Consider the following 14,300-nt stretch of genomic DNA (forward strand, 5'->3'; position numbering starts at 1 on the left):
GCCAAATCAGGATATTCGTTTTTAATGGGGGTTGGTTCTGATTCCGGAAGGGGAGATTTAGTACGAGGGGGGGTGGATCCTGTACTGGAGGAGGATGCGGAAGTGGATGAGGGTAATGAGGGGAGGGGTGCAGGACTTCCTGCGTTTGCGTCACTTCCTCTTAACGGAAAGTAAGGGGGCGGCAAAGGGATCTCGGACTCAGGGGGCGTGTCCAAAATGGGCCTAACACCAGTCCTAGTGGACAAACAAGTCCTAGCTACCATGAGGCGACACTGCTCCTCGTGGCATGTCTGAAGCCATTTTGGCGAGTCATTTACGGCCTGTCTCCAACAGTCAATATAAGGAAACTGGCCGTAAAGTTCAGGCCTACCTGATACAGCCACGTGTAAGCGCTGTACCAGAGTTGGATCCAAACTGCCACGTGGCGGCCATGCCGCAACCAAAGTAGGCCACTCCCTAGTGCACAAAGTAACCAAACGTACAGGAGACATCTTAACCCCAAAATCACAAGTTTTGAATCCCTTTTTAAAATTCTTCACCATACAACCTAAGGGATCCGGAATCGTTGACTGCGACGCACCCATACTTAACAATGGAACGTCGTCGACAACGAATACTATACACGCGTACTATTCAACAGTCACACCCGTTTCCTCTGGCAACAGCACCACGTGGTACAGTTACCAAGTGAAACGTACACAATAACAATAAACACTCAGGGAATTCCCGTACACACACAGCTGTTACACCAGTCACTATATAATCAATATTATGCCCTTTGGCGTAACTATACAGTCACCCACGCTATAATTCTCTATATACGAATTACCCGTCTATAACACACCCCAGTAACATCGTCTTTTACAAATAGCGGTTACAGTACGGTTAGCATAGGTCAAAGCACAAGTTAAGGTCACAATACAATTATTAGTGGTTGTGGTGTTAAACATGCAATAGACGACAATGATTAGTACTTATATACAGTGTCAGTAAATATACAGGGTTATGGTACCGTGCACTATAATACAGCAACACACTATTAACACTCTCGCTAGACGGCTGAGCTCGCGCTATCTAACAAGATATACACTTTACTAAACAATCGTTAACACATTTACAATTCCCAACTAAACTATTGGCCAGTACCTTGAATGGACTACCTAAAACTATATACACCCGTTTTGGTTAGCCACACTGCCCAATCACCACATATAGCGAGCTAGAGAACCGAATTTACACAGGCGCCTCTTAGTCGCACTATCAAAAGTCTAGTGGGTTCCAAATTTACACGCCTTCCCACTTAGCCCAGATAGGTTGAGAGCTAGCGAACCGAATTTACACAGGCGCCGCTTAGTCTCCCGGTCCCTCCGACCTAGCGAACGTAATATACACCCTAGAACGCTAGTCTAGACAAGACACCGGTGTCCGGCTAGGGCTATTTACACCAGGACCCCGCCTGACTAACTGTAACGAGTATATACCCCTACACGCAGGATCCAGCCTAACAGAAGACAGTACAGAGGAGAGATACGTCTACCGGACCTTAGAGTGGCCGGACTCGACGTAATAGGATAAAACAGAGTCAGGAACGATCCGAGGTCAAGGGCACAAAGAGACAGCGTAAACGAAAACTAGCCGGGGACTGGTACACAGGAATCAGCAAGCCGGCAAACAGTACAGAATAGGATAAAGCGAAAACGAAGTCAGAATACAAAGCCAAGGTCAAATACGGAGAAACACAACTGAACACAACAAGCACTAAAGGGAACTGTAGCAGAAACCACGATAGGGCAACGAACTAAGGGAAAAGGGTAAGTATAAGTAGCCTTCAAACTAATGTGATTGGCTCCTGTCACTTCTACTCCCCCAACAGGTAAGTGTATGGGGTGATTGGCATGACAGGAGCCAATGGGAGCCTTTTTGCAATTTAGGCTCCCACTGTCTCTTTAAGAGCGCGCCCGAGATTCGCGGCGCGCTCTTAGCTGCAGGCGGGACACGTGACCGCTTCTCGCGGTCACTGCCCGCCTTCCTGTCTGAACAGTCGGACGAGCCGCGCGCGGCTCGTGCAGCCGCAGGACCGCGCGCGGCTTGAAGAGAGGACCGCGTCCGGCCCCCGGATAAGGTAAGTACCGCTACAGTACCCCCCCCTGAGGACACGCCCTCCGGGCGGGCAGGACCAGGCCTGGCAGGAAAACGCGAATGGAAAGAACGTACAAGGCGGGGAGCATGAACAGCATCCGCAGAAATCCAACTGCGCTCCTCAGGCCCATAACCCTTCCAATGTACCAAGTACTGAAGCCGACCCCTAAGAAAACGAGAGTCAATAACAGCAGATACTTCGAACTCCTCATGACCCTCCACAGAGACAGGAGGGGGAGGGGGAGTATGCCGGGTATAGCGGTTGCGTACGTAAGGCTTCAACAAAGAGGTGTGAAATACATTGGGTATACGCAGATTCTTAGGCAGACCCAAGGCATAAGAAACGGGATTAACCTTATGTATAATGCGATAAGGACCAATGAAGCGGGGAGCCAATTTCATAGAAGGCACCCGGAGGCGAATATTCCGTGTGGAAAGCAAAACCCTGTCCCCCACAACATAGGAAGGAGCCGCTCTGCGATGCTTGTCAGCCTGAGCCTTCTGGCGGGCAGCAGAGTCCACCAAAGAACGCTGAACCTGCTCCCAAGTATTACGCAAACCAGCCAAATGCTCATCCAGAACTGGCATGCCCTGAGAGGAGAATGCAGCTGGAAGAACAACGGGATGCTGGCCATAGACAACGTAAAAAGGGCTTTTGCCGGAAGAATCATGAGTGGCATTATTCCGAGCAAATTCAGCCCAAGGAAGCAGGTCAGACCAATTGTCCTGATGGTGAGACACAAAACAACGGAGGTACTGCTCAAGAGACTGGTTGGCACGTTCAGCAGCTCCATTAGACTGGGAATGGTAAGCGGAAGAAAATGAGAGGGAAATACCCATCTCCGAACAAAAGGCTTTCCAGAACCTGGAAATAAATTGGCTACCCCTATCGGATACAATAGATAAGGGAATACCATGTAATCGAAACACTTCTCTAGCGAAGATAAGAGCCAATTCCTTGGAAGTGGGCAACTTGCGAAGAGACACAAAGTGAGCCATTTTGGAAAACCGATCTACTATCATTAGGATGACTGTGTTACCATTCGAAGGGGGTAATTCAACAATAAAATCCATTGATAGATTAGACCAAGGTCTCTCGGGAACGGGCAATGGATGCAACAGCCCACAAGGAACTCTACGAGAGGTTTTCATACATGCACAAGTAGTACAAGCACTTATATAGTCAGTAACATCCTTACGTAAGGTATCCCACCAGAAATACCGAGAAACGGCTGACACTGTTTTGGAAATACCAGGATGTCCAGCAGTCTTAGTATCGTGATAAAGTGACAGAATATCCCGTCTCTCGGGAATGTCAACGAACAATTTATCATTAGGCCTCTCGCTGGGTGCCATGCCTTGTTTCGCTTGTATGGCCTGCAAGAGGGACGAGGAAATAGACAATATAGTAGTTGCTATTATCCTGTCTGGGGGAATGACAGGAGTGACATCAATCTCCTGTTTGTCAATAGTCTCGAATTGTCTGGACAGAGCGTCCGCTTTGGTGTTCCGGTCACCTGGCCTATAGGTGATTATATAATTAAAATGAGACAAGAACAGTGACCACCTAGCCTGCCTTGAAGACAATCTTTTAGCTTCGCTAAGGTAGGATAGGTTCTTATGATCTGTAAATATGAGAATAGGATCCTTAGTTCCTTCTAGCAAATGTCTCCATTCTTTGAGTGCTAAATTGATAGCAAGGAGTTCGCGATTACCCACATCATAATTCCTCTCTGCCTTGGACATTTGTTTAGAAAAGAAGCCACAAGGATGCAATGGCTTGTCAGGAGACTCTCTTTGGGATAAGACAGCACCTACCCCTATATCGGAAGCATCAACCTCAAGTATATATGGCAATGAGGGGACAGGATGCTGTAAAATAGGGGCAGAGGCGAACGTAGTTTTAAGAAAGTCAAAAGCCTGAAGTGCCTCAGTAGACCAGACACGTGTATTGCCATCCTTTTTAGTCATACGAGTAATAGGCGCTACTATAGACGAAAAACCTTTGATAAAACGTCTATAATAATTAGAGAAACCCAGAAAACGCTGGATGGCTTTCAGACCTTGCGGCAGAGGCCATTCTATGACTGCAGCGAGCTTCTGGGGATCCATCCGAAAACCCTCGGCGGAAATCAAATACCCTAAAAACTGGACCTCGGACTGGTCGAATAGACATTTTTCTAATTTGCAATAAAGACCATTAGCAAGAAGGGTCTTCAGAACTGTTGTAACATGTCTGTGATGAGCGTGAATGTCAGTAGAATATATTAAAATGTCATCCAAGTACACAATAACAAATGAGTGAATAAAGTCCCTTAAGACATCATTAATAAATTCTTGGAACACTGCTGGGGCATTGCAAAGCCCAAATGGCATGACGGTATACTCATAATGACCTGACCGAGTGTTAAAGGCTGTCTTCCATTCGTGGTCCTTTTTAATACGTATCAAATTGTATGCTCCTCTAAGATCTAATTTGGTGAATACCGTAGCATGTTTGAGCCTGTCAAACAATTCTGTTATTAGAGGTATAGGGTAAGCATTTTTGATGGTGATCTTGTTAAGACCTCTATAATCAATGCAAGGTCTTAAATCACCTTCTTTCTTTGATACAAAGAAGAACCCCGCTCCAGCCGGAGAAGAGGATCTTCTAATAAATCCCTTGTCTAATGACTCTTTAATGTACTCCTCCATGACACGGTTTTCTTGAACCGATAGGGGGTACACCCTGCCCTTAGGAGGTATAGTACCAGGCAACAAATCAATAGCACAATCGTAGGGTCTGTGAGGCGGTAATTTGTCAGCCTCTCTTTTATCAAAGACAGTCTTTAAAGTTAAATACTGAGAGGGTATTGTCGTAGATAAAGGAGGAACAGTAGGAACGTTAATAGAATTCACAGGCGTGACTTCAATAGTACATGACTCATGGCAGGCTTCACTCCATGATTTTATCTGCCCTGTCTCCCAGTCAAAAATGGGATTGTGGGCACGTAACCATGGATACCCTAACACCAACTGTGAAGAGGGAGAGGTGATGACCTGGAACCGAATGGTTTCATAGTGTAGAACCCCTGTGTACATGTGTAGCGGTGCAGTCTCGTGAGTAACAACAGGAGATATCAATGGTCTACCATCTATGGCCTCAACGGCCAAGGGTATCTCCTTCTCTCTGATGGGAATATTGTTTCTCTTTACAAAACCAGAGTCTATAAAGTTCTCGGCTGCCCCAGAATCAACCAGGGCGTCTATGTTTTCAACTATACAACTCTCTCCCATATGTAAAGAAACAGGGAGAAGCAGTCGGTTAGGAGGCAATGTAGGAGACTTAGAAATCACACCCAAGGCCAGTCCCCTATAAGGTCTTAGGTGCGAGAGTTTTCCGGGAGCAGAGGACACTCCTTTACCATATGGTCTCTCTTACCACAATATAGGCAGAGTCCCTCCCTTCTCCTATGTAATTTCTCAGTATCTGAGAGTTTGGCAACCCCTAATTGCATAGGTTCCTCTTCAGATACTTTAACACTCTCCGGTATATTAACTCTGGGTTGAATAGGTGTAACAAAACGTCTATTCCTGTTCTTAGTATAGAGCCTGTCACGAATCCTATTATCTATATCGATGAGGTAGTCAATAAGGTCCTCTAAGGCAATAGGAAGCTCCTTAGCTGCTACCTCATCCAATATAGAGTCTGATAAACCTTCCATGAAGGCCGTAGTTAACCCATTATTGGTCCAATCGACCTGTGAGGCAAGGGTACGAAACTGTATAGCGTAATCAGCCACAGACCTAGAACCCTGTTTAACCCTCATTAATGCTCTAGCGGCATTCTTAGACCTTTTCATAGTATCAAAAGTTCTGCGAAAAGCTGTTAGGAAACTGTGAAAGTTATGCACCATAGGTCCATTAGCCTCCCAAATAGGGTTTGCCCATTCAAGTGCTTTGTCGGTAAGTTGGTGCATAAAGAACCCAACTTTAGACCTCTCTGTGGGAAATGAACGTGGATACATTTCAAAATGAAACTCTATTTGGTTAATGAACCCTCTGCATGTCTTAGAATCCCCTCCATACCTAGGAGGAGGCGTTAAATGTGCTGTAGCGTTAGGCATAGTCGATTCTTCAGGAAGCAGGGGTGCAGGAGGGTTAGGTGCGGTTGCTGGAATGGTTCTAGCTAAGAGCGTCTGGAGAGCCTGAGCTATTTGATCCATACGGTGATCCTGCTCTACAAATCTAGCCTCATGGGTCGCCATCTGTTGAGCTAAATCTGCGGGGTCCATGTCCCTATCGTAATGTAACGAGTATATACCCCTACACGCAGGATCCAGCCTAACAGAAGACAGTACAGAGGAGAGATACGTCTACCGGACCTTAGAGTGGCCGGACTCGACGTAATAGGATAAAACAGAGTCAGGAACGATCCGAGGTCAAGGGCACAAAGAGACAGCGTAAACGAAAACTAGCCGGGGACTGGTACACAGGAATCAGCAAGCCGGCAAACAGTACAGAATAGGATAAAGCGAAAACGAAGTCAGAATACAAAGCCAAGGTCAAATACGGAGAAACACAACTGAACACAACAAGCACTAAAGGGAACTGTAGCAGAAACCACGATAGGGCAACGAACTAAGGGAAAAGGGTAAGTATAAGTAGCCTTCAAACTAATGTGATTGGCTCCTGTCACTTCTACTCCCCCAACAGGTAAGTGTATGGGGTGATTGGCATGACAGGAGCCAATGGGAGCCTTTTTGCAATTTAGGCACCCACTGTCTCTTTAAGAGCGCGCCCGAGATTCGCGGCGCGCTCTTAGCTGCAGGCGGGACACGTGACCGCTTCTCGCGGTCACTGCCCGCCTCTCGCGGTCACTGCCCGCCTTCCTGTCTGAACAGTCGGACGAGCCGCGCGCGGCTCGTGCAGCCGCAGGACCGCGCGCGGCTTGAAGAGAGGACCGCGTCCGGCCCCCGGATAAGGTAAGTACCGCTACACTAACAAAATCAAACGGTCTGACTAAAGAGCGTTCGATCGAGCGGTGCGCCTTCGCTCCTTCCCTCCGACAGAGGGGGCAGATACACAGATTCAAAACCCCTTTGGGCCTACCGCACAATCGGTATACCCCTAGTGGGTCCTGCCGTCTAAAACAGCAGTTGTCTTACCTCCTCGTTCCTGAACCTGAGTTCACACTCATCGACGGGGACACCCCAGCACTTCTCACGTAGAGGCCGATGATCTCCTGGACAACGGCCCAGTGGCGCCGAGACGAAGGGAGGTCCACGCAGAAGTTCAGGGGTGCAGCCGTAGAGAACGTGGGCAAAGATAGACCGTCTCACGCCTCTGCCTCTCAGCTACCGTTGAACGATGGGCTTCCCGGCCAATGCACCAAATGATACCGGAGAAACTGACGGAAGCCAAGCACAGAGAGATGGACAGGAAGGAAGAGATTCTTTATTGGATCACCGATCGGGACTCAGAGGGACTAGCGTCACCAAAATACCACAAGTTCTGAGCCCCGGACAATAGTGCAGGCTCCTTATATAGGCACATAACTCCTCCCATATTAAGCTCCACCCGCACATTCTCTTAACCAATCAACACAAATAAGAATTAACTTCCTGTTTGACCGCATGGCCTGTCCAGCACAATGGAGGAGGGGAATACTACATCCTGTATTCTTGCACATGCTCCGTACACTACTGATCGTATCTTGCCACGTGCAACCAACTGATCGATACGTCAGCATATGCACGTACACATGCCATGTGGTAATCTCGGCCTACTAAATTTATTTTTACCGAGATTCCACCACATGTGTTCTTGTCTCTGCCTGGTCCTGTGTCCTGTGCCTCCTGTTCCAGTGTTCGCCTGCAGTGTTCCTGCCTAGACTCCTTCTCCAGTGATTCTGACCTTGCTGCATTATTTCTGGTGACCTGCTTAGGGCTTTACCCCTTGATGTTCATTTAGTACTTGGTGGCTGCACTACCCTGACTAAGCCTTTACCTTTGCCTAGGACTATCGTGGACTCTGCCTGCTCTATTGTATATATTGGGTTATTGTATATATTTATATATTTGTGGCATTGTCTTATTTTGTTTTGTATATATTATATTATATTATATATATATATATATATATATATATATATATATATCCTTTTGGTTTTCTTTAATACATTTTCTTTATTACTCCATTTATCATGTCCTAGCATTATTTCTCTGCTAAGTTGGTTCCCACACTTAACCCCTTAAGGACACATGACGTGTGTGACACGTCATGATTCCCTTTTATTCCAGAAGTTTGGTCCTTAAGGGGTTAAAGGGACAGTGCTGTTGCAGGGCAGCACCCCTTCATGTCCTTACACTAGGTAAGAAGTCCCTGCCTCAGCCTAACAACGTCTGATAATGTGGTCAAGTTAAATACGAGCATAAACGTCCCCAAAATATAAATAGAAATGGAGATGCTGAGCTAATGAGTACGGAGCGTCTAAGTGTAGGAGACCGCTGGTATGGTACTAACCAATGCTGAATAACGGAACTACAATCAATGAGAGTCTAAAGAACCGCTAGTAAATACTGCAAAGATTTCTAAAGCTCAGCTAACTTGCTAGCTCGGTAAGGTAACACGGCTTGACAGATAGAGCTACACGAAGCAAAGCCCCGACGCGCGTTTCGCCTGTAAGCGGCTTTTAGTCAAATACCCTTTGTGATTTAGACAGGACATTTATCTATTTATATCTCTCGCTATCCTGGACTACTATTTCTATTTTAATATATTTCTTCCTTTTCTTCCTTATGGTCACTGGACAGTCCAGTTCTTTGTTCACTATTCAGCTCTATGGGTTAACCCTTTCACTTTCTGTCCAGCTACTCTATTTACAAGCTTCACTCCATTATCTATATTTAAGATGTATAATGTATGCTAACATCAATTATACATTCACACAGGGTTATTCACCAAACTCCGTATGGTCCAGTACCTAATGGGGAAAAAATATCTGTCTGTAAACAGGGAGGTTCGGACTGCAATATCCAGACCTGTCCAGATTCTGAACAGACCTGAATTTGGTCCAGATTTCAGCCACAGTTGACAGCTGAAATCCCAACAGAATGCTTCATATTCTGGCCCACATGCTTTAAATTCAAACTTGGCACTTGCTATCCAGATGCCACATTAAATAGTATTAAAAAAATAATGAAGTAAATAAAATAAGACTCCTATATTACATTAAGGGAGGTTTAAAATCTCCCTTTGCCACCCCAAGGAGGGGTGGCAGGGCAACCTTTAAAACTAGCGACTGGGCAGCCAATGCTGACCAGTCACTAAAAATATAACCGGATTTTATCCCCCACTTCCTGTCTCCTACCTGTGGCCTAGGAGGGGGATATTACACTCCCTGGTGGTCTAGTGGCATTATGCAGACTGCCAGGTGCTCTGTAGTGAATAGGAGGACCCAGCTTTCAGCAGCTCCTCTCTCCATCTCTCCTGAGCCCGATCTGAGTGCTGCGTGGAGCGCTGCCATGTTAACCTGCCGCAAAACTTTGATAGCTCGAGGCTTGCAAGAGTTGGAGAGAGCTTCTGGAAGTATATATAGCAATAACATATATATATATATATATATATATATATATATATGTGTGTGTGTGTACACACATTGGGAATGTGGGGTCAGGCCCCCCAGGACTGCCTGGTCCGTGACAACAGTCATGGTTGTCAAGCCCTGATGGTGTCCCTGACTCCTCACCCCCACCTGTATTTATTTATTATAAATAAATCAATAAATAATGTAGGGTGGACACATTTCTGTCCACTCAAGACCCCACCCATGGCCAGCAGGTAGGGGCATTAACTATAATATTAAAGGAGGAAGCACCACCGGTTTTGTTTTCATAAATCTCTCCTATAATTCCGTAAACATACTTACCCTAAGGGGTATTGTAACAAAAAAAAAAAGTTTTAATTTGGTTTTAAAGCATAGTTGGATAAGTTCTATGTTTTCTCTATTTATTTTTTTCTTTAGATTTACAATGATTTCAAAAAAAGATTTTAGGGAATGTCTTGCTGATGGATCTTGGAGTAATGCTGCCCCTGTATGTGAAGGTATGACAATAAATTGTTAACTAATCTTGGATCAATGACTACAAAATATTATTTGACTGATTCAATGATCTCTGTTGCTAACTTCAATAAATAGTGTATTATCTATGAGGGGCTTGGGTGGGTCCATCTATGGAACTCTAGGAGGGAACAGACCTGAGAAAGGCAATTGCATTGCTACTATGTATGTCTAAATACAAAATCACCCTAATTATATGTAAAGGTGATAACAAATAATACTTATCAATCGCTGACTGAGGGTGATTCAAGGGAGGCTGACACTTAACGATTCGTTAAGTGTCAGCCTCCCTTGAATCACCCTCAGTCAGTGATCCCACATCAACCAAAGAATATGTACAGAAAAAAGGGAACCAGCTGATTATCTAAAAATGAAATGTACAAAACATAGTGTAAATCCCTATTAATTGAATTATAAGCGCTGTAATCAAATGCACTCACAAGACCGTAGCGTTATCAGGCTTGTATAAGGTACCTCCATGGATGGTAATGAGGGACTATGATCCACATCTCTGGATATTCACAGATGCAGCACTCCAGGTGGTTAAAAATTAGAAATTTAGGGGGGCGGAGCCAGCGCCTGAACTAGCAAGTCGCACTACACGACAGCTCCGAGTCCGGGACCCGCTATATCTTGCTTTTCAGCGGTCAGAACCAACTTTGGGACCCATACACCGGTCCCCAGACCCCCTACACCATGGGGAAGAAGACGAAAAAAAGCCGAGCAGATCCGGACCCCGGTTCCCAAGATATCGGCATTTTTCTGCGCCAGGCACAACGGCAAGTACCCGCCAAGATGGCGCCGAGAGAGGCCTATGCCTCCCAATCCTCGGACGAGGAGAGTGTACCTGAATCTGTTCCCGCTCCCGGGAGGACACTCACCATAACCCGGCCGCCACAAGAGCTAGGGGATGCTGCTCCAGCTACAAAGGCCGACATTAAGGCGCTCATGCAGGAGATTAAGGCGATGTTTGACGCGGATATGGCACAAGTCCGGAGTGAGGTCTCAACGCTCACTGGCCGGGTTGGGGCACTCGAAGAGACCACTAAAGGTACCAGAGTGGCGCAAGCGGCCACAGATGCCACATTGGGATCCTTGCAAAAGCAGTGCGCAACGCTGACGGCCCAAATGGCCAGCATGGAAGACAAGGCCAAAGCCAGGAACTTGCGGATCAGAGGCGTGCCCGAAACGATTACCAACATAGAATTGCCACATTATTGCAGGAGGCTCATAGCCACGTTACTAGTCCCAAAGCTGAATCTCCTATGGGGATAGACTCCTGCTTTCGTCTCCCCAAAGCGACCAAGGCACCTCAGGAAGCTCCAAGGGATGTGCTAATTAAATTTATCCGGGATTCGGACCGAGGGGCCCTAATGGGAGCAGCAAAAGGCTCACCTACAGTTAACTTTGAGGGTGATACTCTCACGTTCTACAGAGACCTATCCAGACAGACCCTCACGTGGCGAAGATCCCTCCGCCCCGTCACCCTGCACCTAAGGGAGAACTCCATCACTTATAAATGGGGCCCGCACCGCCTCACGACGGACCACGCCGGGAAGCAGACTTCCATGTCTCACGTCTCCGAGGCATCTACCTTCTTACAGTCGTTGGGACTTTCGTTACCAGCAGCATCTATGGGCGCACGCCCGATATGGAATGTAGAAGATATCACCCCGTTCGCACCCAGAGGCACAGCACCAAGGGCTACGGACTCTCTGACATGAAGTTCTCCTAGTGGACATATTCTATACTAATGGCCTTCGCCAACCATCATTGCAGGCCTCTGAATGGGACTTTTCACACGAACTCCTGTACCGGGTACACCCGTTGATTTTAAACGTGTCTGTTATGTTCTTAATTTTTAGTTTAGTTTACTAGTGAAGTTTCATTTAATTACATAACTCCTAAGGTTACCTGTATATTGACGATAGCTTGCACATGTTTAGCTTACGTAAGATATCGCATATGGCTCCGTAAGCTGATAGACTGTAATTCTGTCTAAGACGAATCTTCCCCCCCCCCCCCCAGGCCCAACAGTATAAGCGGCCACAGGCCACGTACCCATGTATTCCCTTACCACCACCTAAGAGCTCACACACATCACTAGTCCCCACATCCTTAAGCTGATGCTCAAATAGCTTGATACCTGCACCCTCCGAATAAGCGGCATTGAACAAACGTACCTAGCGAGTGAGGGTCCTGAGACGTATATAAAAATAAAAACGGGTAGAATAGCAAAGGTGCGAATATATCAAACCTGTGATGTCCAACCTGTGAAATCTTCGTTGAATGCATTGTATACACCTGTTCCTTTATTTGCACCTGATGTAAACCAAGTTCGAATTTTGCATACCCACAAAAATAAAGAATTAAAAAAAAAAAAAAAAAAAAAAAAAATTTAGAAATTTAGTTCTATATACAGTTAGGTCCGGAAATAATGGACACTGACACAAGTTTGGTTATTTCTGCTCTTCATCAAAATTATTTCAAGTTACAGTTAAATAATAAAAAATTAGCTTAAAGTGCAGTCTCTCAGCTTTATTTGAGGGTATTCACATCCAAATTGGAGAAAGAGTTCAGGGCGTGCGGGCCTGAACTCTTGCTCCAATTTTTATGTGAATACCCTCAAATTAAAGCTGAGAGACTGCACTTTAAGCCTACAGAGAAAAATTTCCCGGTGGGCCATGCCTCCTAGGGCCGGCAGCGGTGTCAGTCCAAGGGAATGAAGGAGGGAGATGCTGGTGTAGCTGCTGGGGGACGGACGGAGCACTGAGTCTCCCTTTCCTGAAGCACCAGCAATTCGGTGACTCTATATACAAGCCCCATCTTCCACACACATGCTGCTTACAGAGGTCAGAAAATGGAGACTTCTTCTCCCAGTGCTCCCACAGCTTTCTGTGACAGATAGGCCTCAGCCCATGACAGTGATTTGGTGTGTGTGTGTCTGCTAGGGACGGAACTTGTATATGTATGTGTCAGTGAGCTTGTCTGTAGTGAGCATGTGTATGTGTGACAGTGAGCTTCTCTGTAGGGATCCAGTGTGTGCCAGTGAGCTGGTTTATAATGAGCATGTGTGTGTCAGTAAACTTGTCTGTAATGAGTATGGGTATGTGTCAGAGAGCTTATCTGTAGTGAGTGTGAGTAGTCAGCTTCTGTTTGTATACCAATGAGTTTGTCAGTAGTAAGCTTGTGTGAGTGCCAGAGTTTGTACTAAGTTTGTGTGTGTGTGTGTGTGTGTGTGTGTACCAGTAAGTTTGCCTGTGTGCGTCAGTCAAATTGTCTATCAGTGTTACGCTACTAGGGGTGATTTGGATTGGAACTCAACTGCAGCTTGTAATCTCCCTAATTACAATAGTGAAGAAATGGAGAATCCTTAAGTATCAATACTGTAGCTTTAAGAAAAGAGAGAATCACTGGTAACTTGATTCAACCGAAGTTTTAATAAGTGTTAAACTTAAATGAATTGCATTTACCGTATTTTTCGCTCCATAAGACGCACCTCACCATAAGACGCACCTAGTTTTTAGAGGAAGAAACCCAGAAAAAAAATATTCTGAACAAACTGTCCCATAGTGTTTCTTACTATGGGACAGTTTGTACAGAATATTTTTTGTCTCCCCTGTCCCATAGTGTCCCCCCCTCCCATAGTCTTCTCCTCTCCCCCATAGTCTTCATCCACCCCCTCCCCATAGTCTTCATCCACCCCCTCCCCATAGACTTCATCCACCCCCTCCCCATAGACTTCATCCACCCCCTCCCCATAGACTTCATCCACCCCCTCCCCATAGTCTTTTTTTTTTTAAATTCTTTATTTTTGAGTGCATGAGAAATACAACATAGATTACTCTGCCACGACAGCGGTCATAAGCTTGAACATTTCACATTGTGATATAGTAGTGGCATATAAACATTGCACATTTTTATATTATATTAACGGTCAATAATAAAAAACTGCCGACTTTTGATATTTGATACTCGAAATTAGCATCGTTGGTGGCTGACGTTGGGGTAGAGTGACAGCTTGATGCCATATGTGGGAGTAATTGTGGAGGCCCAAGAG

General features: G+C 45.8%; 1 protein-coding gene across 1 annotated transcript in view; it reads left to right on the forward strand.

The window, feature by feature from the left end:
- The first annotated feature begins 10,148 nt into the window (after positions 1 to 10,148).
- LOC134608448 (complement component receptor 1-like protein) overlaps positions 10,149 to 14,300 on the forward strand; it is a 35,688-nt gene continuing 31,536 nt past the window's right edge. Inside the window, exon 1 of the mRNA XM_063451261.1 lies at positions 10,149 to 10,224. Within this exon, the coding sequence (XP_063307331.1) occupies positions 10,152 to 10,224 (73 nt within the window). The 5' untranslated portion in view covers positions 10,149 to 10,151. The remainder of the gene's footprint in view (positions 10,225 to 14,300) is intronic.

This window comes from Pelobates fuscus, chromosome 1, assembly GCF_036172605.1.
Source record: "Pelobates fuscus isolate aPelFus1 chromosome 1, aPelFus1.pri, whole genome shotgun sequence".
Classification (NCBI taxonomy): domain Eukaryota; kingdom Metazoa; phylum Chordata; class Amphibia; order Anura; family Pelobatidae; genus Pelobates; species Pelobates fuscus.